The sequence below is a fragment of the Mirounga angustirostris genome, unplaced genomic scaffold (assembly GCF_029215605.1).
Source record: "Mirounga angustirostris isolate CCGP_5_RB_7025 unplaced genomic scaffold, mMirAng1.0.hap1 SCAF_13, whole genome shotgun sequence".
In the NCBI taxonomy this organism is placed as follows: domain Eukaryota; kingdom Metazoa; phylum Chordata; class Mammalia; order Carnivora; family Phocidae; genus Mirounga; species Mirounga angustirostris.
Window position 1 is genome coordinate 84,839,309 of NW_026991721.1, and position 21,738 is coordinate 84,861,046.

Below are 21,738 nucleotides of genomic sequence, written 5' to 3' on the forward strand. Positions count from 1 at the left end.
GCTGCACCAGCTTGCATTCCAACAGTGTAGGAGGGTTCCCCTTTCTCCGCACCCTCACCAACATCTGTCATTTCCTGACTTGTCAATTTTAGCCATTCTGACTGGTGTGAGGTGGTATCTCATTGAAGTTTTGATTTGGATTTCCCTGATGCCGAGTGATGTTGAGCACTTTTTCATGTGTCTGTTGGCCATTTGGATGTCTTCTCTGCAGAAATGTCTGTTCATGTCTTCTGCCCATTTCTTGACTGGAGTATTTGTTCTTTGGGAGTTGAGTTTGATAAGTTCTTTATAGGTTTTGGATACTAGCCCTTTATCTGATATGTCATTTGCAAGTATCTCCTGGTTTTGTTGACTGTTTCCTTTGCTATGTAAAAGCTTTTTATCTTGGGGTGCCTGGGTGGCTCAGATGGTTGCACATCTGCCTTTGGCTCAGGTCATGATCTCCAGATCCTGGGATCAAGCCCCGCATCGGGCTCCCAGCTCAGCAGGGAGTCTGCTTCTCCCTCTACCTCTCCCCCTGCTTGTGCTCTCTCTCTCTCAAATGAATAAAATATATTTTTTTAAGATTTTATTTATTTATTTGAGAGAGAGAGAATGAGAGAGAGAGAGCACATGAGAGGGGGGAGGGTCAGGGGCGAAGCAGACTCCCTGCTGAGCAGGGAGCCTGATGTGGGACTCATCAGGGACTCCAGGATCATGACCTGAGCCAAAGGCAGTCGCCTAACCAACTGAGCCACCCAGGCACCCTTAAATGAATAAAATCTTTAAAACATTAAAAAAAAAAAAAAAAAAAAAAGCTTTTTATCTAGACGAAGTCCCAATAGTTCATTTTTGCCCTTGCTTCCCTGGCCTTTGGCCATGTTTCTAGGAAGAAGTTGCAGCAGCTGAGGTCAAAGAGGTTGCTGCCCGTGTTCTCAAGGATTCTGATGGATTCTTGTCTCACATTTAGGTCTTTCATCCATTTTGAGTCTATTTTTGTGTGTGGTGTAAGGAAATGGTCCAGTTTCATTCTTCTGCATGTGGCTGTCCAATTTTCCCAACACCATTTGCTGAAAAGACTGTCTTTTTTCCATTGGACCGTCTTTCCTGCTTTGTCAAAGATTAGTTGACCACAGAGTTGAGGGTCCATTTCTGGGCCCTCTATTCTGTTCCATTGATCAATGTGTCTGTTTTTGTGCCAGTACCATGCTGTCTTTGTGATTGGTAATACAGCCTGAAGTCCGGAATTGTGATGCCACCAGCCTGGCTTTTCTTTTTCAACATTCCTCTGGCTATTCGGGGTCTTTTCTGGTTCCATACAAATTTTAGGATTATTTGTTCCATTTCTTTGAAAAAAGTGGATGGTATTTTGATAGGGATTGCATTAAATGTGTAGACTGCTCTAGGCAGCATAGACATTTTCACAATATTTGTTCTTCCAATCCATGAGCATGGAACATGTTTCCATTTCTTTGTCTTCCTCAATTTCTTTCACGAGTATTGTATAGTTTTCTGAGTACAGATTCTTTGCCTCTTTGGTCAGATTTATTCCTAGGTATTTTATGGTTTGGGGTGCAACTGTAAATGGGATCGACTCCTTAATTTCTCTTTCTTCTGTCTTGGTGGTGGTGTATAGAAATGCAACTGATTTCTGTGCACTGTAAAATCATCTATTTTAAAAGACTGGAGAAGTGTTGACTATCATTTTTCCAACAACCTAAAAGGCTTCTTTCATTTATGATTTTAGTAGCTATATGCTGCTTTCAGCTATAGTGTTATTTGTGCTGTCACAATGCCCTGCATGTAGCAATTTAATAAATATGGGCTAATAATGATGACTGTGAAGAATTCCAAATGAACCAGTTACCATAGAGAGTCTTCAAATTTAGAACAAGTTATTACAGAGGTTCTTTTAAATGTCAATTTAAGATACAGCTAAAATGAGAAAAAAAAAAGGCGTCATTCATTGCATATTGTTTATATTAGAGAAAACCAGAAATGTGAATATCCAATTATAAAGGAATGAATTCAATAAATTAGAGATAAATTATAGAATAAGATGATCCCGGCTTTTATATAGATTATTGAAAAAATGGGCACGTTCAAAGATATGCATGTTATTTGGGGGTTCTGCTACTAGAAAGGTAATGATTTATACAAATCTCAATTACTCCCAGTCTTTCAGGACAAAAAATACCCTGGAAAACTTAATTCCAGAATCTAAAAACATTCCATCATAGGGGCGCCTGGCTGGCTCAGTCAGAAGAGCATGCAACTCTTGATCTCAGGGTCATGAGTTCAAAGCCCAGGTTGGGCCTAGAGGCTACTTAAAATTAAAAAAATAGTTGGGGCACCTGGGTGGCTCAGTCAGTTAAGCATCCGCGTCGGCTCAGGTCATGATCCCAGGGTCCTGGGATGGGAGCCCCACATTGGACTCCCTGCTCGGCAGGAAGCCTGCTTCACCCTCTCCTTCTGTCCCTCCCCGCCCCATACTTGCTCACTTTCTCACACATGCACTAATAAAATCTTTTTTAAAAGTAGGAATAAAAGTAGGAATAAACTAAAAACATTCCCTCACTTTTCCTACATAACTGAGCCCACTGAGTGTTCACCTAAATTCAAAGACTCTCCAGAAAGCACCAAATAAGTATCAATACATTTCACCATGTGCTTTTTATCAATACAGTAAGCACTTTGCTTCCCATTTTCTCATTCTTATAAAATAAAGGCAAAATGCAATCATATATTCAAATTGTAATTCCAATACCGCAAATATCTGACCGCTGGCTAGTAAACAGTATTCTGGAGTAACTGGAAATGTTTATGCATCATCTTAAGTACTATTGGGGGGTGGTTAGTATTGTATATTTTAAAATGCAGGGAGAAAAAAAAAAGGGCACCTGGGTGGCTCAGTCGGTTAAGCGGCTGCCTTCAGCTCAGGTCATGATCCCAATGTCCTGGGATCAAGGCCCACATCAGGCTCCCTGCTCAGTGGAGTCTGCTTCTCCCTCTCCCTGCCTTTCTGCCTACTTGTGCTCTCTCTCTTATCTGTCAAATAAATAAATAAATAAATCTTTAAAAAAAAATGCAGGGAGGGCCGCTGCTGGATCACTCCCCTCTAAGCTTCACGGGCCTCCGAGCACACCATGGCCGGGCCCCCGCACACCCTGCTGCTCCTACTGGCTACTCTGGCCCTGACCCTGGCTCTGGCCATGGCCCTGGCATGAGCAGGACCAAGTGTCCAATGGTGGGAGCCCCAAAGGATGCTGACCATGTCAATGAGGAGGATGTGCAGCAAGCCCTGAACTTCACCCTCAACAAGTTCAACTAGGCGAGCAAGGGCATGAACCACAGCTGCACACTCCAGGTGGTACTCGCCCACAAGCAAGCTGTGGCTGGGATGAAATACTTCTTGGACGTGAAGACTGGCCAAACCAGATGTACCAAGTCCCAGCCCAACCTGGACAGCCATCCCTTTCATGACCAGCCACACCTTAATGAAGAAAATGCTCTGGGGGTGTCTGGGTGGCTCAGTCGGTTAAGCTTCTGCCTTTGGCTCAGGTCATGATCCTGGGGTCCTGGGATGGAGTCCCACATTGGGGGGGGGGGTCCCTGCTCAGTGGGGAGGCTGCTTCTCCTTCTGCCCCTCCCCCAAATTATTCTCTCCCTTTCTCTCTTCAATAAATAAAATCTTTAAAAAGAAAGAAAGAGGGCGCCTGGGTGGCTCAGTCGTTAAGTGTCTGCCTTCCGCTCAGGTCATGATCCTGGGGTCCCGGGATTGAGTCCCACATCGGGTTCCCTGCTCGGCGGGAGGCCTGCTTCTCCCTTTCCCACTCCCCCTGCTTGTGTTCCTGCTCTCGCGGTCTCTCTCTGTCAAATAAATAAAATCTTTTTAAAAAATTAATAAATAAAAAATAAAAAGAAAGAAAGAGGGGCACCTGGGTGGCTCAGTCGTTAAGCGTCTGCCTTCAGCTCAGATCATGATCCTGGAGTCCCAGGATCAAGTCCCACATCGGGCTCCCCGCTCAGTGGGGAGTCTGCTTCTCCCTCTGACCCTCTCCCCTCTCGTGCTCTCACTTGCTCTCTCAAATAAATAAAATCTTAAAAAAAAGGAAAAGAAAAGAGACGGAAGGGAGGGAGGGAGGGAGGGATGGACGGACAAAGCAAGCAAGCAAGTGCTCTGCTCTTTCCAGGTATACACTGTCCCCTGGCTGGGCAAGACCTCCATGGTAAAGTCCAGCTGCCAGAATGTACAGAGGACCCTGTGACAGGCTGGTTCGCTCCGTCGCCCTTCTCCTACCCCACTCCCCCCTTGGAGAGTTCCTAAGCCTTGGAAGGGTGGCCCTGCCCAGGCGATGTCACATCCCTCAGTGTGCTGGCCCCAGGACACAAGTAGAGAAGGGTTCTGGGGTATTTACTGAACAGGTGCCTGTAACTCCTTTTTCTTTTTTTTATTTATTTGACAGAGAGAGAGAGACAGTGAGAGCAGGAACACAAGCAAGGGGAGTGGAAGAGGGAGAAGCAGGCTTCCTGTGGAGCAGGGAGCCTGATGCGGGGCTTGATCCCAGGACCCCGGGATCATGACCTGAGCCCAAGGCAAATGCCCAACGACTGAGCCACCCAGGCACCCCTGTAACTCCTTTCTTTTAATTGCTTTCCAAATGCACCAATATGTAGTAAGCATGTTCTGTTCTATCTTAATCACGTTACTTTTTAGTAACATCAGCTATAAATAATAATAATAAAATTTTTAAAAATGCAGGGAGTTCAAAAGCCCCAAACCATGAATGGTTATTCAACTAAAAGTGTTGTGAAATCTTTAATGCCCTGGAAAATTATTCAATATGTGAAATGGGGGGAAAACAGGTTATAAACATATAAAGGGAAATCTACTTTTTAAAACTAAGATGTATAAAAAACAGGAGTGGAAAAACAAGTTATTTATGTAAATTCTTTAATCGGTTAATTTCTTTGTTTTGCCTTACCTTTTTCTAAATTTTTCACAATGACCATCTATTTCTTCTTTAACACATACACTAAGGGTCACCTTAATAATCATTTGTAAGGAGTCAATTTAGAATCTCAGTCATTTTTTTTAAATAGTTTATTATTTTTTTTAGTAATCTCTACACCCAACATGGGGCTTGAACTCATGACCCCAAGATCAAGAGTCATGTGTTCTTCCAACTGAGCCAACCAGGTGCCCCAGAATCTCAGCCATTTTTTTTTTTTTTAAGATTTTATTTATTTGACAGAGAGAGACACAGCAAGAGAGGAAACACAAGCAGGGGGAGTGGGAGAGGGAGAAGCAGGCTTCCCGCGGAGCAGGGAGCCAGATGTGGGGCTCGATCCCAGGATCCTGGGATCATGACCTGAGCCAAAGGCAGAAGCTTAACCGACTGAGCCACCCAGGCGCCCCATCTCAGCCATTTTTAATAAAAGATTTTAAGAAGTGACAAATAGGTTCCTGAGATGATCATACCCGTTCGAGTCAAAATGGACAAGTACGGATAATGGTTTGATGGTGGAGAAACTAAGCGCCTCAGAAGAGTTTCCCTTGACTTTCTGATTACTAAGAATCACCTACTGCAATGTTTTACCTAAATGTTGGCTATCAGCAGCTTGCTTCGGCAGCACATATACTAAAGTTGGGACGATACAAAGATCAGCATGGCTCCTGCACAAGGATGACACGCAAATTTGTGAAGCGTTCCGTATTTTTACTGAAACTAATATTATACCGTATGATAACTGGAATAACAAATAAAACCTTACAAAGATAAATTTAAAAATATAAATGTTGACTGTCTGATAACCTTCTCTTAGAGATGTCTGGTACTCCCATGTCAAACTGAGCTATCCCTTCCCCAGGGATCTGACCCAGGACATATGTCCCACCAGTTAGCACAAACTTGAGAGCCAGTTCAACACTTACTGATCTGTGAGCTTGGTCAAGTTACTTTACCTGTACATTCCCCAGTTCCTGCATCTGAAAGACAAGGATAACCATAGTTCCTTTCTCAGGACTGTTCCAAGATTTCAATGAATATATGTAAAACACTATACATAGTAATTGCACCATAAATAGAATTATCATTACTCCAACAACCACTAGAATCTGCTACTCTATTCCTGCTTGTCTGTTCCTCCCTAACTACATAAATTCACATAGGTTTTCTCTGTAAGTTCCCAGTAAATATCTAATTTCAAGGGAATTAACTTCCAGTTATGGTCAGCTAGATAATTCAGACCAACCACCCTAATGAGGACAACAAGAAGAGCAATACAAAATATGAAAATCACCTGCTCAAAGGCAGCAGAGATCTAAAAAGATAGTAAAGATTAAATGGGTCAATACTTAGGGGAGGATAAAGGCTCAGAGAGATAGGCACAGCTTGCAGAGCTTTCTTTCTCTGAAAGCTGAAAAATTCTGAGGAGAGTAGCTAAGTAGTGCTTTTGATGCACAGAAGGACTAAAGGGACTGGAGTCCAGGGCTGGAGGAAAAGGGGAAGGGGAGTATACTTGGAGAGCCTAAAGATTTGCTGTTGATACTACAAAGCAGGCTGAACAAAGAATGGTATTCCAGAAATTGACAGGCCTTCCCAGAGACTGCAGCTCAACTTCCAATAATCTAAATCCATGAAATGAAAAGGAGATCCTGGATTGCTAGTGTCCCCAAGCTTCAGATAGAAGCAAATGGACTGCTCCTTGCAGTATAACATTAGCCTAGGCCTCAAATTAGTCTATAAGGCATCTGTGTAAATAAAATGACACATAATCAAAAATTATCTGACAAAAAAGGATGTAAGATAATATGAAAACCGAAAGAAGTAAATTATAGTAAAAAAAAACCCTTGGGGCCCCAAGATACTCTATCAGACATAGACAACTACGTTTTCCATGTTCAAAGACACAGAAGACAAAAATTGAGAATTTCAGCTGTGATCTAGAAACAATTAAAAAATCTTTTAATTATGGGGCACGTGGGTGGCTCAGCTGGTTAAGCGTCTGCCTTCAGCTCAGGTCATGATCCCAGGGTCCTGGGATCGAGCCCCGCATCGGGCTCCCTGCTCAGCGGAGTTTTCTCCCTCTGCCTGCTGCTTCCCCTGCTTGTGTTCTCACTCTCTCTCTGGCAAATAAATAATTTTTTTTAATTTTTAAATTATAAAACAAACTACAATAACTGAAATTAAGAACTCGATGGATGGACTTCAAGGCAGATCAGATACAGCTGAAAAATTATTAGTAAAAACAAAGATGGGCCAGAAGAAAATCTATCGAATGAGGGATGGAGAGACACAGAGGACACAATGACAACATCTAAGATGTTTGTTTTGGAGTCCCACAGGAAAGGAGAGAATGAGGCAGAAACAATATTTAAATACTTAAAAAGAAAACAGCTGGGAATTTTCTAAAACTGATGAAAGGTATCAAACCACAGACTCAAGACGCTCTACAAGAATACATTTTTTTAATTTAATTTTTTTTTGAGAGAGAGAGAACACTCAAGTGGGGAGGGGCAGAGGGAGAGGACAAAAAAGAATATTAAGTCCATGCCCAGAACAGAGCCCAACATGGGGTTCGATCTCACGACCCCGAGATCATGACCTGAGCTGAAATCAAGAGTCAGACATTTTGGGGCACCTGGGTGGCTCACATGGTTAAGCATCTCCCTTCGGCTCAGGTCATGATCCCAGGGTCCTGGGATCGAGTCCCGCATCGGGCTCCCTGCTCCTTGGGAGCCTGCTTCTCCCTCTGCTTCTCTCTCTCTCTCTCATGAATAAATAAATAAAATCTTAAAAAAAAAAAAAAAAAGAGTCAGACATTTAAATGGCTGAGCCACCCAGGAGCCCCAAAGAGAGAATACATTTTTTTTTTTAACTATACCTAAGTATATAACAGCAAAAGTGCTGAAAAACAGATTCAAAGAGAAAAGCTTAAAAGTAGACAGAGAGGAACACATTACCTTCAAAGGAGGATAATTATACAGACACAAATTCCAGTAAGTTACTGATAACATTCATTATCAGGATATTGGTAACATAAAATATCAGGAATGGCATAAGCGCTTTAAGATGATGGAAGAAATTCTATTCCCAATGAACCTATCTTGAAAGAAAGAGTGAAAAAGATATTTGGTAAAAGAATATGTCAAAAGCCAACTTACCCTTAAGAAAATTCTAAAGTGTTTTGGAAGACAAAAAATTATCCAGGACAGTTCAGAGATGCAAGAGGCATAAAAAATAATAAAAACAATAAATATGGAAAACTAAATCAGAGGCTCTCAATCTTACCACAAACTTGAATTACCTGAGGAGTTTTTTAGGAAATACTAATGCTTGACCCCCTCTGTCCAAAGATCCAGATGTCATTTGTCTGAATTGCAGCCAGCCATCTGTGTTTTGCAAAAGTTCCCCAGATGATACCAGTGTGCCTCCGGAGTCAATAACCACTTACCTAAATTCATTTGACAGTATAGAACATGGCTTGTATAACACCTTCTGGGGTTTAAAATGAAATTAACAGTGCGCCTGGGTGGCTCAGTTGGTTAAGCGACTGCCTTCGGCTCAGGTCATGATCCTGGAGTCCCAGGATTGAGCCCCGCATCGGGCTCCCTGCTCCGCGGGGGGTCTGCTTCTCCCTCTGACCCTCTTCCCCCTCATGCTCTCTGTCTCTCATTCTCTCTCTCACATAAATAAATAAAATATTAAAAAAACAAATAAATTAAATAAAATGAAATTAACATATATAACAACAATGACAAAAAAAGATGAGATGGGGTTAAATGGAGTTAAAGTGTTCTGAGGTCTTCTATTGTCCAGGAAGAGGATAAAAATACCAATTAATATAAGATACTAAGTGAAAGATACTGAAATTTCTAAAGTAACCATTAAAGCAATAATAAAAGACTATATAAATATGTTCCAAAGTAATAAGAGAAATAAAACAGTAACAAATTCCAAAGTAATTAACTAAGGGGGAAAAAAACAAACACAGAACTGGCAGAACAAACAAAAAGCACTAAATAAGAAGGTAGATGAGAACCCAAGCATATCAACAGCCCCATTAAATATAAATGTACTAAATACTCCAGTAAAACACAGGTGCTAGGTTATAAAAAGAAAAAAGCCATAGCACATCTAAAACACACAGAAATATTAAACAAAATATTAGGAAAGGCAAAAAAACATTACTGGAGATAAAGAGGGAAACTATATGAGAGATTCAATTCTTCAGGAAAAGGTAGTAATTCTAAATCTGTACGCACCTAAGAACAACCTCAAAATAAAGCAAAAAAACCTGTCAAAACTACATAGGAAAAAAATTGTCCAAAATCACAGTTGGAGGGGGTGGCTTAGTCAGTTTAGTGTCGGCCTTCAGCTCGGGTCATGATCCCAGGGTCCTGGGATCAAGTCCCACATGGGGCTCCCTGCTCTCCCCCCATGCCCCCGTGATCTCTCTCTCTCTCTCTCTCATGCTCTCTCAAATAAAGTCTTAAAAAAAAAAAAAAGAAATTAACATACTATTTTTTTTTTTAAGTAGGCTCCATGCCCACTGAGGAGCTCAAGGCAGAGCTCGAACTCACAACCCTGAGATCAAGATCTGAGCTGAGGTCAAGAGTCAGACACTTAACCAACTGAGCCACCCAGGTGCCCCAGCAAATGTACTTCTAAATAGCCCATGGAGAAAAAAATTAGAATTACAATGGAAAGTCAATTTTTCTACTGAATGATAATGAAAATATTATGTATCAAAACGCATATGCTCAGGCACCTAGGTGGTTCAGTCATTGTTAAGTGTCTGCCTTGGGCTCAGGTCATGACCCCAGGGTCCTGGAATCAAGCGCTGAGTTGGGCTCCCCGCTCAGCAGGGAGTCTGCTTCTCCCTCTCCCTCTGCCCCTCCCCCTGCTTATGCACTCTCTCTCTCTCTCTCTCTCTCAAATAAATAAGATCTTTTTAAAAACAAAAACTTAGATGCTGGGGGAGCCTGGGTGGCTCAGTCAGTTAAGCATCTGACTTCAGCTCAGGTCATGATCTTAGGGTCCTGGGATCAATCCCCCTAATCTTCCACACTCAGCAGGGAGTCTGTTTCTCCCTCTCCCTCTGCCCCTCCCACCCCTGCTCCCCACCCCCTTCACGTGCGAGCCTGCACTCCCTCCCTCTCTCTCTCAAATAAATAAAATCTTAAAAAAAAAAAAAAGAAAAGAAATTAAATAGAAAGCTAAAAACAAAAATCCTTTGTGAACTGCAGCTAAAGCCCTGTTCAGAGGAAAATTTATAGCTTTAAGTTAATAGAAAAGCAGAAAGGCTGAAAAAATTTTAGCAGTCATATCAAATTGTTAGAAAAAGAATAAATTAAACCTCTGGAAAGTAGAAAGAAGAAAATAATAATGAGCAGAAATAAATAAAATGGAGGCTAGCTCAGTCTGCAGAGCATGTGACTCTTGAGCTCGGGGTTGTGAGTTTGAGCTCCACGTTGGGTGTAGAAGATTACTTAAAAATAAAATCTCTAAAAAAAGAAGAAAAAATGCAAAATAAAGAGACAACAGAGAGGATCAACAAAAGCCAAAGTTGATTATTTAAAAAGACTTAACACCTGGTTAAGACCGACTGAAACAAAACAAAAACACACAAAAATACCCAAAGTCAGTAATGAAAAAAGGGAACATCACTGCAGATTCTACTCATATTACAAAGACCATTAAGAGTATATTATAAACAACTTTGATCAAATGATACCAACTTAAAAAATCCAATGTAATAGATTACTAGGGAAACTTAACCAAACTCACACAAGATAGGGCTAATCTTACAATTAGAAAACAAATTGAATGCATAATTAGAAACCTTACCACAGGAAAAGTCCAGATGGCTTCACTGGTAAATTGTTTTCCAAACATTAAAAGAAAAAATGCCAATCTTAAGTAAAATATTCCAGAGCATAGAAAAGAGGCAATATCCCCTCTCTCCAAGTCCTTTTGAGGCCATAAAACTTTGAAACCAAAACCTGATAAATACATTATAAAAGAGAAGAATTACAGGTCAAACCGACTTTATTTTTTATGATTTTTTTTTTTTAAGATTTCATTTATTTTAAAGAGAGAGAAAGAGGGTGCGAGCAGGGTGGGGGCAGAGGGAGGAGAGAATCTCCAACACTGGGCTTGATCTCCCAACTGTGAGATCATGACCTGAGCCAAAATCAAGAGTCAGTCCAACCAACTGAGCCACCTGGGCACCCCCAAACCCACTTTTGAGCACTGAGGCAAAAATCCTGAACAAAATTTAGTAAGTATGGCTCATTTCAGGAATGCAAAAGTTACTTACATATTTAAAAAAATCAATTAATATATTTCACTATCAAAATTAAAAGAAAAATCATATGATTATCTAATTAGCTGGGGAAAAAGTGAAAAACATTCAACATTCATTCATGACAAGAATCTTTAGCAGAGAATAGAAGAGCTCTTCCTTAATCTAATGAAGGACATGGTATCTACAAAGAAACCTACAAGTATCATATAAGCAGTGAAACATAGTTTCCCTCTTGAGATCAGGAGCTGAAAAGAGATACCAGATATTACCACTTCTCTTGAACATTTTACTAGAGTCTCAGCCAGTGCAGGAAAGCAAGAAAAAGAAATAAAAGCTGTAAGAATTGAAGGGAAAAAACTATCATAATCCATAGAATATATTCAGGAATTTTCAAAATTACTAATAAATTATTAGAATTAGTGCACAAGTTTAGCAAGTCTCCTGGATACACAGTGAATTTGGAAATATCAACTGCATTTCCACAACCATAGAAGGACAACAAAAAAATTTAAAATAGCATTAAAAATAAATATCTATGAAGAAATCTAACACAAGATGGTACAAAATCTCTAAGCAGAAAGCTATACAAAAGATTGAGGGTAATGAAAGAAGACCTAAATAAAGGCATGTGCCATGTCTCTAGATTGGACCCAGCACCAAGCCCAACTTGGATCCCAAACTCACAACCCTGAGATCTGAGTTGGACACTCAACTGACTGAGCCACCCAGGTTCCCCTGGAAGACTCAAATATTTAAAAAAAAAAAAAAAAAAAAAAATCAATTTTTCCCCAATTAACTACAGACTAAATGCAAATCCCAGTCAAAATTCCGGTAAGTGGCTGTTTTCGGTGAAATGCAGCTAATGTATATGGGAAGAAAGGAATTACAGAAAGTCAAAACACTATTAAAGACAACCAAGGTAGAAGGGCACGCTCTAGTAGATATAAAACCTTATTATAAGACAGTGTAGACTTGGTGCAAGGATACACACAGACAGCAATGATTAAGAGAGCCGAGAAACAGACTCACCCATACAGAGATATTAACTAACAAAGGTGCCATGGGAGAACAGAAGGGAAAGGATGACCTTGACAATAAATGGTGCAAGCTGGATAGCCATATGGTATGGGCCACATACCATATGGAAAAGATAAAAATAAAAAGACCCATGCTTCTTATTACACAAAAATCAGTTCCAGGTACACTGTAACTCTAAATGTGCCAGGCAAAATAAGAAGCTCCTAATAGACAATCTAGGAGAATAATTTTACATCCTCAGGGTAGGAAAAGACTTCTGAAATAGTACACAAAAAGCACCTATCACAAGACGACGACGACGACGACGACGACGAGGACGAAGAAGAAAAAGAAGAAAGAGATAAGTTAGACCTCAAAATTAAGAACTTCCAAAGAAATCATTGAGAGAGTAAAAAGGCAAGCCAGAGAAAATAGTAGTATCCCAATAACCTCAAACTGGAAACAACCCAAATGCGTATCAGCAAAACAAATCATCGTTTCTTCATACATACTACTATACAGCTACACTCAACAATACCAGTGACTCTCAAAAACACATCTAGTGAAAGAAAGATACCTAACTGGAAGAGCATGTGGCTCTTGATCTCAGGGTCATGAGTTTGTTTTGTTGTTGTTGTTTTTGAAGATTTATTTATTTGACAGAGAGGGATCACAAGCAGGGGGAGCTGGAGAGGGAGAAGCAGGCTCCCCACTGAGCAGGGAACCTGATGTGGGGCTCAATCCCAGGACGCTGGGATCATGACCTGAGCTGAAGGCAGACGCTTAACGACTGAGCCACCCAAGCGCCCCTCAGGGTCATGAGTTTGAGCCCCATGATGGGTGCAGAGATGATAATTAATTAATTAATTAATTAATTAAACATGTTTAGTAAAACAGCCCAGATACTTAAGAATACACACTGAAGGATTCCACTTACATAAATCGAGAAAACAGGATAAACTACAGTGGTTAGGGACAATGGTTGGATGGTAAAAACTATAAAAAATAAATAATTATCATAAAGGTCAGTGTAATAATTGCTAGAGGGAGTGGTTAGGGTAGGAATGTTCTATCTTTTGTAACCTTGGCAGTAGTTACACAGGTATGTGTTTTATGAAAACACACTGAGCTATAAATTTTTAAAAGCTCAAAAATACTCAAGGGCTTTTGATGTAGGGGTTGCAACAGTGCCATGCATGCTTGGCACCTTCATAAGTATGTGGCTGTCTTTACTTCCACTTCAAGTATCTTAGCTTTTAAATCATAGTATGTTCGAACAATTAATGCTCTGCATTGATAAATATTTATTACCACTCTAAGAGCCTGAACAAACTTCTTTGGAATCCAAAAAGAAGAAAGGGTCTCTCTCAGCATGAAAATATGAATGGGAATGCTAAATTCCCAACTCAAGATAAGAGTTACTTCAGGAAAGAAAGGTTAATGGGGTTGGAAAACGTTCAAAGGAGGCCTTTCTATTGTAACATCTTATTTCTATATGTATGCTTTACTACTCAAAAAAAAAATGGCTAAAGCAAATATGGAAAGTGTTAAAATTTAACAGAACTGGGTGGCGTATAGAGGAGTATCTATATTTTTACTATACTGTGTTGGAAATATTCGTAATTAAAGTAAGTAAAAGAACGTCCTACACTCTTATCACCTCATTTCTCCATGGAACAACTCTGCTTCAGTCTCCTACTTAGACTTCCAGAAGCAAACTATAAAATATTCTCAAATACTTATGTTCCTCCCCCCCACCACTAAATCCCACCTTTTCTTCTTCTCCAGGCTAAGTATCTCCCTTACAGTTCATCCATGTTTCATGTCAAATTTTTCATATTCTTCACCATTCCAGCCATTCTGTTCTAGACAGCAATGACCCTCACAATGAAGGGCCAAGATCCTAATCAATGCCCTGTGTGAGGTTCCTCCGATTTCTCAATTTTGCCAGCAAACATTTAACTCGCAGATAATTTACGTAAGAATGAATTAGTTATTTTTCCTTCCAGCCAGCCCACCTATTCTATAAGATCCCAAACAGAGAATGCCCTTGCATGTGTTATCTACCCAACTACCACCACACTCTTTTCCAACAGAACCCAACCCACAGTACCATTCCCCTGCAGACATCGCGTTTGGCTAGAAGCATCTGATAAAATTCTGTCCAGTAATATTTGAGGGGTATTGTGCTGGTAGGCTATGAGAAATATTTCTTCACCCTTAAGGGGCGATATACAAGAGATAATTTCTTTCCTCCCCTGGACCTTAATCATATCAAAGTGTGTCCTCTGGAACTCCATCCAATCTGTAACCACAAGAGGTGTTGAGCTGAGAAAGGAGCAGTGGAAAGGTTGCACTGAGCTGCTCAATTAACTAACCTCACAGGTGCCGATTAACTTTTTTCTGGACCACAATCTTATCCCAGTCACAGTGATTAGTGTCAACCTCGTCCTATGGCTGTCTATCAACTAGGCCGGTGGTTGTAAATCTGGTGCTGGCAGCCTTCTCTCTTCCAAATAATCCCATACCCTGATTTTGATTAGACTCCCCTTCCCCAACACACACACAGGGAGTCTTTTAAATTTCCTTTCCTTAAATTTTGCAGAATACAAAGCTGAAACAAACTTACTATTTAAATAGAGACAGAGAATTGGCACATTATGTAAAAAAGCATTAGAAGTTTTAAAAAACCCAAGGAAACTGTAAAAAGGCCAAGTCCCCTGTAATTACATCCTCCAAAGATAACCACTGTTAATAGTGTGGTATATATTGGTTCATGATACATTGTAACTTCTATGAAATTAATTTCTTTTAAAGCAAATACCTAGGGGTGCCTGGGTGGCTCAGATGGTTAAGCGTCTGCCTTCAGCTCTGGTCATGATCCCAGGCTTCTAAGATAGGGCCCCACATCGGGCTCCAGGCTCAGCAGGAAGCCTGCTTCTCCCTCTCCCTCTGCTTCTCCCTCTCCCTCTGCTTCTCCCCCTGTTCATGCTCTCTATCTCTGTGTCTCAAATGAATAAATAAAATCTTTAAAAAAAAAAAAAGTTTAAAGCAAATACCTGTATCAGATTTTTTGGTAATGGGGAAGATAAAAAAGGAAATCTGCAACCACAAGAGAAACATTATGAAACACCCTGACACAGAGGAGAGAAAGAGCAACAGATTTAGAAGAGGACAGATGGATTCGTACCCTGGCCCTGCTGCATGGCCTTAAACCCTTGGCCTCTACTGACTCCCTTTTTAGGTGAGGATAACAATACCTATTTCAGTAGGCTGTTTGTGTAGACTTAAAAGATAATGTACCCAAATGAGTTCTGTTAGGGTTTTTTGTTTGCTGTTTTTCTGTACTTGCACACAAGCATCACCTGGGGAGCATTTAAAACTGAGAATCCCAGATGTACTCAATGAGATCCTCTGAGGGTGGGGCCTAGAAATCATAGGCAAGTGCATTTTGTAGAGTAAAAAGCACGATGCATACTTGTTTTTACTACTGTAGCATTTAGCATCTAAAACAGAACCTCACAACAGTGATTCAACAAACACTAGTAGGATAAATGGCAAATGAAAAGTCTTACTTTAAAAAAAGATTATAGTTGGGGCGCCTGGGTGGCTCAGTCAGTTAAGCGTCTCTCAATTTTGGCTCAGGTCATGATCTCACGATCCTGAAATTGAGCCCCATGTTGGGCTGCGCTGGGCATGGAGCCAGCTTAAGATTCTCTCTCTCCCTCTGTACCCCCCAAAATAATAATAATAAATAAAATGAATTTAAAAAATAAAAAGATTATAAACAAATTTCATGATGGCTTACGTAAGAAAAATTCTCTTAGCAAAAATAATTAGTTGTGGTTGACACAAAGGACTGGAACCTATTTGTATTTGAATGGGGCTATATGGTTCACTTTCCATCTAAGGTACATGATACTAAATTTAATTAAGCATCAAGGTAATCTACTTTATCTCACTAAAAAACAACTCTTGAAAATTGGATTATAGACAATTTCAAATTCTCTCTCAAATGACCCCCCCATAGAAGCTACAATTACTGTACAAATATTTATCCCTACATTTTGTCACACAGAAAACTTGATTTTCTTTCACTAGTTCATTTTAAGACAATTCAAAATAGTAACTGTTAGGTACCAGCTCCAATATGCAATATATGCCAGTTTTATAAAACATACATACTCGATGTATCTGCTAAGATATATACCACTAAAATGTTTACAATGAGGTTTACCTGGAAAATATGTTTTGAGATTATTTTTCATTTTTTATTTATCTGTATTTTTTAATTTTTACAATAAATGTGGACTACCCATGTAATCTTTGTTATTTTTTTTTTTTTAAGATTTTATTTATTTATTTGACAGAGAGAGAGAGAACAAGTAGGCAGAGAGCCAGGCAGAGGGAGAGAGAGAAGCAGGCTCTCCCGCTGAGCAGGGAGCCTGATGCGGGGCTCAATCCCAGGACTCTGGGATCATGACCTGAGCCAAGGCAGCCGCTTAACCGACTGAGCCACCCAGGTGCCCCTCTTCTGTTATTTTAAAAAGAAAGTGCAGAATGGGGCGCCTGGCTGGCTCAGTCAAGACAGCATGCGACTCCTGATCTCAGCTAAGTTCGAGCCCCACGTTGGGGGTAGAGATTTCTTAAAAATAAAAATCTTTAAAAAAAAAAGTGCAGAAGCCCAAGAATTCAGTAATGGTGAGTAACATAATTAAAGAATCTTGAAAAGTTTAAGTTTTGATTTTCCCAAAGTCAAAACAACATCAGATAAGTTAAAAATCCGATTTTTGGGGGTGCCTGGGTGGTTCAATGAATTAAGCCACTGAGTCTTGAGTCTTGATTTTGGCTCAGGTCACGATCTCGGGGTGGTGAGATTAAGCCCTGCAACGGGCTTGGAGCTCAGCAGGGAGTCTGCTGGAGATTCTCTCCCTCTCCCAGTCTCTTGTCCCCCACCCCCAACTCTCTCTCTAAAATAATAAATAAATAAATTCTTTTTAAAAATCTGTTTTTTATATTTGGAAAACATGAATAACCCTTCACATTTCACTGCCAAGACTTCTAAAGCTCTTCAGCTTTAAAAATAACTATGTTTTTGAAGGTTATAAAAAGCATTATCGGGTCAACTGACAAGTGGAATACAGACAGTAGATTTGATCAAAGTATTGTATCAATGTTAAATTTCCTTAAATTGGTAACTGTACTAAGGTAATGTAAGACAATGTCCTTGGTTCTTAGGAAATACACAGTGAGGGGATCAAGGGACAGGATGTATGCAACTCACAAATACTTCAGCAAAAAATACATAATAAAAAAATAAAGCAAATGATGAACAGGAAAAACATCAACTGGTGAATCTGGGTATTAGAGTCATTTGTATGATTTTCGCTACTTTTGTAAGCTTGAACTTATTTCTAAATAACAGTTTTAATTGAAAAACAAAAAATAACATTCAAAACTGTCCTAAAAAGCACTTAAGAGCATGCTGGTCTAACTTCAAGCAAGACATTAACACTGTCCAGAAGAAATATAATATGAGCTGGCTGCATTAAAATGAAAAGAAACAGGGGTGCCTGGGTGGCTCAGTCGGTTAAGTGTCTGCCTTTGGTTCAGGTCATGATCCTGTAGTCCTAGGATCGAGCCCCCAAGCCCCCAAGCCCCCAAGTCCCCAAGAGCAGGGAGCCCTGCTTCTCCTTCTCCCACCCTAGATCGTTTTCTAATAAATAAATAAAATCTTAAAAAAAAAATTAAAAGAAACAGGTGAAACTAATTTTAACATTTTTTTTTAAAGATTTTATTTATTTATCTGACAGAGACACAGTGAGAGAGGGAACACCAGCAGGGGAAGTGGGGGAGAGCAGGCTTCCCGCGGAGCAGGGAGCCCGATGCAGGGCTCGATCCCAGGACCCAGGGATCACGACCTGAGCCGAAGGCAGACGCTTAACGACTGAGCCACCCAGGCGCCCCTAATTTTAACATATTTTACTTAGCCAAGGCTTAAAGTATCATTTTGATGTAATCAATATAAAAATTACTGAGATATTTTACAATTTCTTTCATTCTAAGTCTTCAAAATCTGGTGTGCATGTTACACTTACAGTACAAGGCAATTCAGATGCTAAATTTGCATAGGAAATACCTGATCTGAGTTTAAATTTCATTAAATCTACAGTTCAAAAAGTAGATCCACGTAACCAAGTTGTTTCAAATACAGTTAAAAGTTTTCCAATCCCTGAACTATCAGTTTTAAATGTCAACTTAAATTAATTAAAATCAAATAAAGTGGAACACTCATATCTCAATCATACTAGCCACCCTGCAAGCTCAGTAGCCACATGTGGTTACACCGTAAGACAGCCCAGCTTTAGATGATGAAACAAATTCCCTCTATGACAGAAGGATCTAATTGCTAAGACTCAGTTCATCATATTTATCAAAAGATTTTTAGTAGTTATGATAAAATGACTGACTGACAATCGTGGCAGAAGCTTTGGCATCTCCCCAAGTCATAATCAGACATCCCATATACCACCACTCAGCAATACCAACACAAAGCCTTCTTTATCTTCTAAGTCAGCTGTCATACCTTGCAGTTGAATTTCCTGTAAATTGTCTGTCAAATGGCCCTTTTTTAAATGGAGCAGAACGAACCCGAGTTCTGGCTCTCAGAAGCAGAGTGCAGGGTTTCAGCACAAATACTGTCTGAGAATCCCAAATGGGAGCCTGCACACAACAGAACATATCCTGGATTTAAAGAAATGTCCTCAGTACAGAGGTGGGTTTTTCTTTTTAAACAGGTGTAAGAGATTAATTCAGTCAACACCACGCAACATTAAAGATTTGCCAATCAATAATTCTGCGCCAAGCAACTTGATCAGGGATTTGGCTGGAATCCCTTTGGCTAATCTCAATAAAGACCTTCCCAAAGACATCCTGATTTAGGCCATTCTCATCTAAATTAAGGTTTAGGCAGTCCTTTGCCTGACAGCAAATAAATGAAATGATATACACACAAATTTTGCCTGCTTGACAAAAGAAAAAAAAACATCTGAAAGATAACTTAGTGTGGTCAAAAATATAGTTCCAAAGGACAGTAATCATAAAATAGCATTTAAAAACCATTTTAGGGAAATGTCTAATTCCTACTTTCTGCCTAGCCAGACTTTTCAATTGAACAATGTTGTGGGTAACAGCTGAATTTAATCCACAACAACTAATTCTGATATTGCTAGTTTTTCTTTCTCTGCAGGCGTACATACAGGTGTTAATATTCTGCTTCAACTTGAAAGGAAGATATTCTTTAAAACGGACGAATCCTTTACTGTGAATCTACTAGTGCCTGAAACTACACATCCGCCTGGGAAGTGGGGTAAAAGAGTGTGCAAAATGGTTTTTGACACCCTGACCTAAAAGTTCTATGTTCCATACAAAATCCTTTTTTTCCCCCTTCCTTTCCCATCCTGCTGATCTAGCGTGCAACATCATATCAGGAATCACAGATACTGATCTAACCATTGTGTGGAAACTAAAATAATCGTCATCTAAAAACACGTATATATAAACATTAACTCTACTTAAAATACAACTTCCTTCCCCCCTTCCTCCAAAGAATCCTAAAGCTCTAAGCAGGATGAATACAAACATTTTTAAGCCGTTCCATCGGAGGTGTGTTCTTGATTAGATTTGATCCTGGAAATGTTTGAACATTCTGTAGAAGAACACATTCTAACTATGGGTTTTTGCTAGAAACTTCTCGTTCAATGCCTATGTAATCAAATCCAGTCTCACTTGTCTCTGAAATTAGCTAAATACGCAGAAATCCATTGTAATTTTAAAAATAGAGAAGAGGAAAAAGAAAGAAACTTCACCCGAAACACATTCCAGTCCAACCGTTCAAGCACTATTTCGAGAAGGCAAGTAAAAATAAAGTCCCACGTCTCCCTCAGGAACAGAAAGGTTTTCATGAAGCGGCAAGGTCCAGACCACGCAGTAGAACCCTCCCGGACCCCGGCAACCCTGCCCGTTCCAGCGAATCACCCCTGAATCCGGGCTACTTAACCACCTCGAAGCACAAAGATGTTTATGGGGTTGTCAGATGCATAACAGCTACTTAAATTCTAACACCAAAAAAAGTATGATTAAACAAGAGTTTTTAACACCATATTCATCGGTACCTTTCCTCCTCGCTGGAACCCACAAAAAAAGGGGCGCAACACGAACACCAGAGAGGGGTTTTCCCCTTGTTTATTAGACTTAGGCAAACAGCTATATTTAACAATTCCTCCCAAAGGCCTGATGCCAGAGCGCTGGATCTTTTGAGAGGCAGGCACACAGGAAACAGAAGGCACACCCGCTGCTTGGTGCAGGAGCATTCTCCCGCTGCAGCCAAAGCGGCGCTCGCCCCAGCACCCGGCACTTTCCAAGGGCCAACCCGGGAAGCCTGCATCCCCACAGCCCAGCCCGCGTTGCCAACAAAGGCTGCATCTACTGCTTCCAGGTGGGAAGCCCCACTGTCTGACGCGGAGAGCGCGCTGCCCGCCGCAGCCCGGGAGCTGGGGTCTGCGCGGAGCCGCCCCCGGAGGGAGCCGCGCCGCACCGAGGTCCCGAACTGAGGAGCGCCGGCGGGGGGCCGCAGGGCGCAGGGCCTCGCAGTATCCCGGGGGAGGGCGGGCTGGGCGCCTGAGCCGCGCAGGGTCCCCAGAGGATGTGGCGGCGCCGCGGGCGGGATGGGGGCTGGGGCGGCCGAGACGGCCCGCCGCCCCCCGCGCCCCGCAGCCCCGATGCCTTTCATTTGGCCTCTGCGGCGTTGGAGGCAGCTCGACCTCCAGCGCTAAGCACTGCGCCAAGCAGGGGCGGGCGGGGGAGACGCCGCCAGACCCGCCGCAGCGCCGGACCACCCCCCTCCCCCCTCTCCACGCCGCGCCCCCAGCCCGGCCGGACCCCGCGGCGCGCCCGTCGGCTCGCAGGCCGCGCTCCCACGGCGGGCGAAGGAGACTGCGCTCGGGCGCTCGCCCGGTCCCCACCTCGATGTAGCCGGCCAATGCCGCGGCAGGCGCCGTGAGCCCGAGCAGCAGCAGGACCAGGAGCTTGCCGGTGGCCGTGGCGGCCGCGGTCCCGGTGGCCGCCATCCCTCGCCGGGTCGCTCTAGTGCTCGACTCTCAAGCTCACACACGAAAACTCAGAACCTTTCCCCACCGCGACCCAGAAGCATCTAAAGCCTGTTCGCCGCCGCCCCGGGGGTTTTACACCAACCGGAACTGACTTCACAAGGCCACACCCTCTTTCTTCGGGGCCCAATGCCGGGCCGTAGAGCCTCTCCAAGACACCGCCCCTTGTTCAACCCAGACCCAATCAAAGAACAGAAGAGCCTGCACCTCCCGCCCGCTCCAACCGCGAGCCCCGCCAGGCCCCGCCTCCGGCCTCTGACGG

General features: G+C 41.7%; 1 protein-coding gene and 2 pseudogenes across 4 annotated transcripts in view; 2 read left to right on the top strand and 1 right to left on the bottom strand.

Annotated features, from left to right (window-relative positions):
* Positions 1-21,531, bottom strand: part of APLP2 (amyloid beta precursor like protein 2) — an 85,685-nt gene extending 64,154 nt beyond the window's left edge. For all 4 annotated transcript variants that reach the window (XM_045894691.3, XM_064577225.1, XM_045894690.3 and 1 more), the window contains exon 1: positions 21,333-21,531. In XM_045894691.3, coding sequence (XP_045750647.1) covers positions 21,333-21,437 — 105 coding nt within the window. In that variant the 5' untranslated portion in view covers positions 21,438-21,531. The remainder of the gene's footprint in view (positions 1-21,332) is intronic.
* LOC123857906 (cystatin-C-like) lies at positions 3,126-12,714 on the top strand (annotated as a pseudogene).
* Positions 5,602-5,701, top strand: LOC123858062 (U6 spliceosomal RNA; annotated as a pseudogene).
* Positions 21,532-21,738: the final 207 nt, after the last annotated feature.